The sequence below is a fragment of the Glycine soja genome, chromosome 17, assembly GCF_004193775.1.
Source record: "Glycine soja cultivar W05 chromosome 17, ASM419377v2, whole genome shotgun sequence".
NCBI lineage: Eukaryota > Viridiplantae > Streptophyta > Magnoliopsida > Fabales > Fabaceae > Glycine > Glycine soja.
Genome location: NC_041018.1, coordinates 24,664,572 through 24,666,069, shown reverse-complemented (window position 1 = coordinate 24,666,069; position 1,498 = coordinate 24,664,572). Strand labels below are relative to the sequence as shown.

Genomic DNA, 1,498 nt, shown 5'->3' with positions numbered 1-1,498 from the left:
GAGAGAATTTATAGATGCAGACCTCAGTGCCACATTGGACAGTCTACGTGGCATTGAATTGCCACCTATGCACCTCACTAACGCCGTCACCTGAGAATTTAACGACAGGGACTATTTTGCAAAACTTATGTAAAGTTAGGGACTATTTTGAATTAAAATTTAAGTCAGGGACTAAATTGCCTATTCACTCTCAGTTTCTGCATCTCACTACTTGAAAAAGCATGTCTCTCTCACTCACTGGCGCCCCCTTACATTCTTCAAGCCAACACAAACCCTATCATTGTTTCGCAAAGCAAATCCCTCCCATGGCAACAGAAGCAGGTGCTTGGTTAGAAATGGCGACCACCGCAAGCAATAATGACGTCACCGCTGCCAATGATGAGCTCGATAAGCTTTGACTATTCATATGTTGGATCTGTAGTTTCATCAAATTCGATCCATTTTCTAACCTTAAACTTTCGAAGCATCAAATTCAAATCTGAATCTCTCTAGATGCGATGTCGTTAGCGTCTTTTCCAAAGCCTCATTACGGTTCTCTCCCCTCGCCCTCATCATCTAACTCCACTACCTACTTCGTCACATGCGCCACGACATCCACACGCTCTTCTTTCGCCACACACCAACCATGGGAAGAGGTATTCACACTCTACTCCTTCACGCACCCTTACTCGATCGAAGAAGCGACGATGCGTGTGAGGCGCAACCTCGACCACTTCCGCATGAACTACTCCATGATGGTGTTGTTCGTTTTGTTCTTGAGCCTCCTCTGGCACCCATTCTCGATCATCATGTAATTGGTTGTGCTAATGGCGTGGTTCTTCCTCTACTTCTTTCACGACGAGCCCATGGTGGATGATAAGGTGGTGGCAGTGGTTCTTGCAGTGGCGACAGTCGTGGGATTGGTGCTCACCGGCGTGGGATTCTGGGCCTTCGTCATTATATATTTTGAAAATGCTCTCATGATTTATTTTAAAGTATATTGTTAATGTTTTTATAAATTTTGTTGCAGGGGGCAAGTTCCCAATCAATATCCTTTCTTGTATTTTTTTCCCATTCTTGAAGGATGTTCAACTCAAATTAGATTGGCAATGGACTGCTTCAGGTTCTTTCTGTACTATGAGATAATTCTAAGTTAGGGACCAATTTTTGTCTAGGCTCTTTATCATTTGTCAGCTACTTTTGAATAATTCATTTCGCACTCTTTAAAGTTTCTTAAAAGTAATTGAAACTTCAAGAAATAGTATTTAAATTTACATAATGCTTATTAGAATGTGATGATTTTGGCATATCATATGATGCTTCAAGAAAGTGCCTTTTAGGTTATCACATAGAGAATATACAAGTCTTATACCTTAAGAAGCAGTTAAGGGCTCGCCAAATAAGTGAACAGCAAATAAATAAGGTGGAAGAGTTGTGGAAGAAAAATCCCGATGCTTTTTTTGAGGACCTTGAGAAGCTTGGTGTAGATGATGGACCTCAGTCCGTGGCTTTGAAAATG

The 1,498-nt window shown here is 41.5% G+C and overlaps 1 protein-coding gene across 1 annotated transcript; it reads left to right on the top strand.

Moving 5' to 3' along the window:
- Positions 1–497: 497 nt before the first annotated feature.
- LOC114391589 (PRA1 family protein F2-like) lies at positions 498–794 on the top strand. Its single transcript, XM_028352580.1, has one exon. It carries the CDS (start codon positions 498–500, stop codon positions 792–794), a length of 297 nt encoding a protein of 98 aa, XP_028208381.1.
- The last annotated feature ends 704 nt before the right edge of the window (positions 795–1,498 follow it).

What these genes read in the sequence shown, in the direction of transcription:
- LOC114391589 (XM_028352580.1), top strand. Translation starts at nt 498, where the DNA reads ATGTCGTTAGCGTCTTTTCCAAAGCCTCATTACGGTTCTCTCCCCTCG.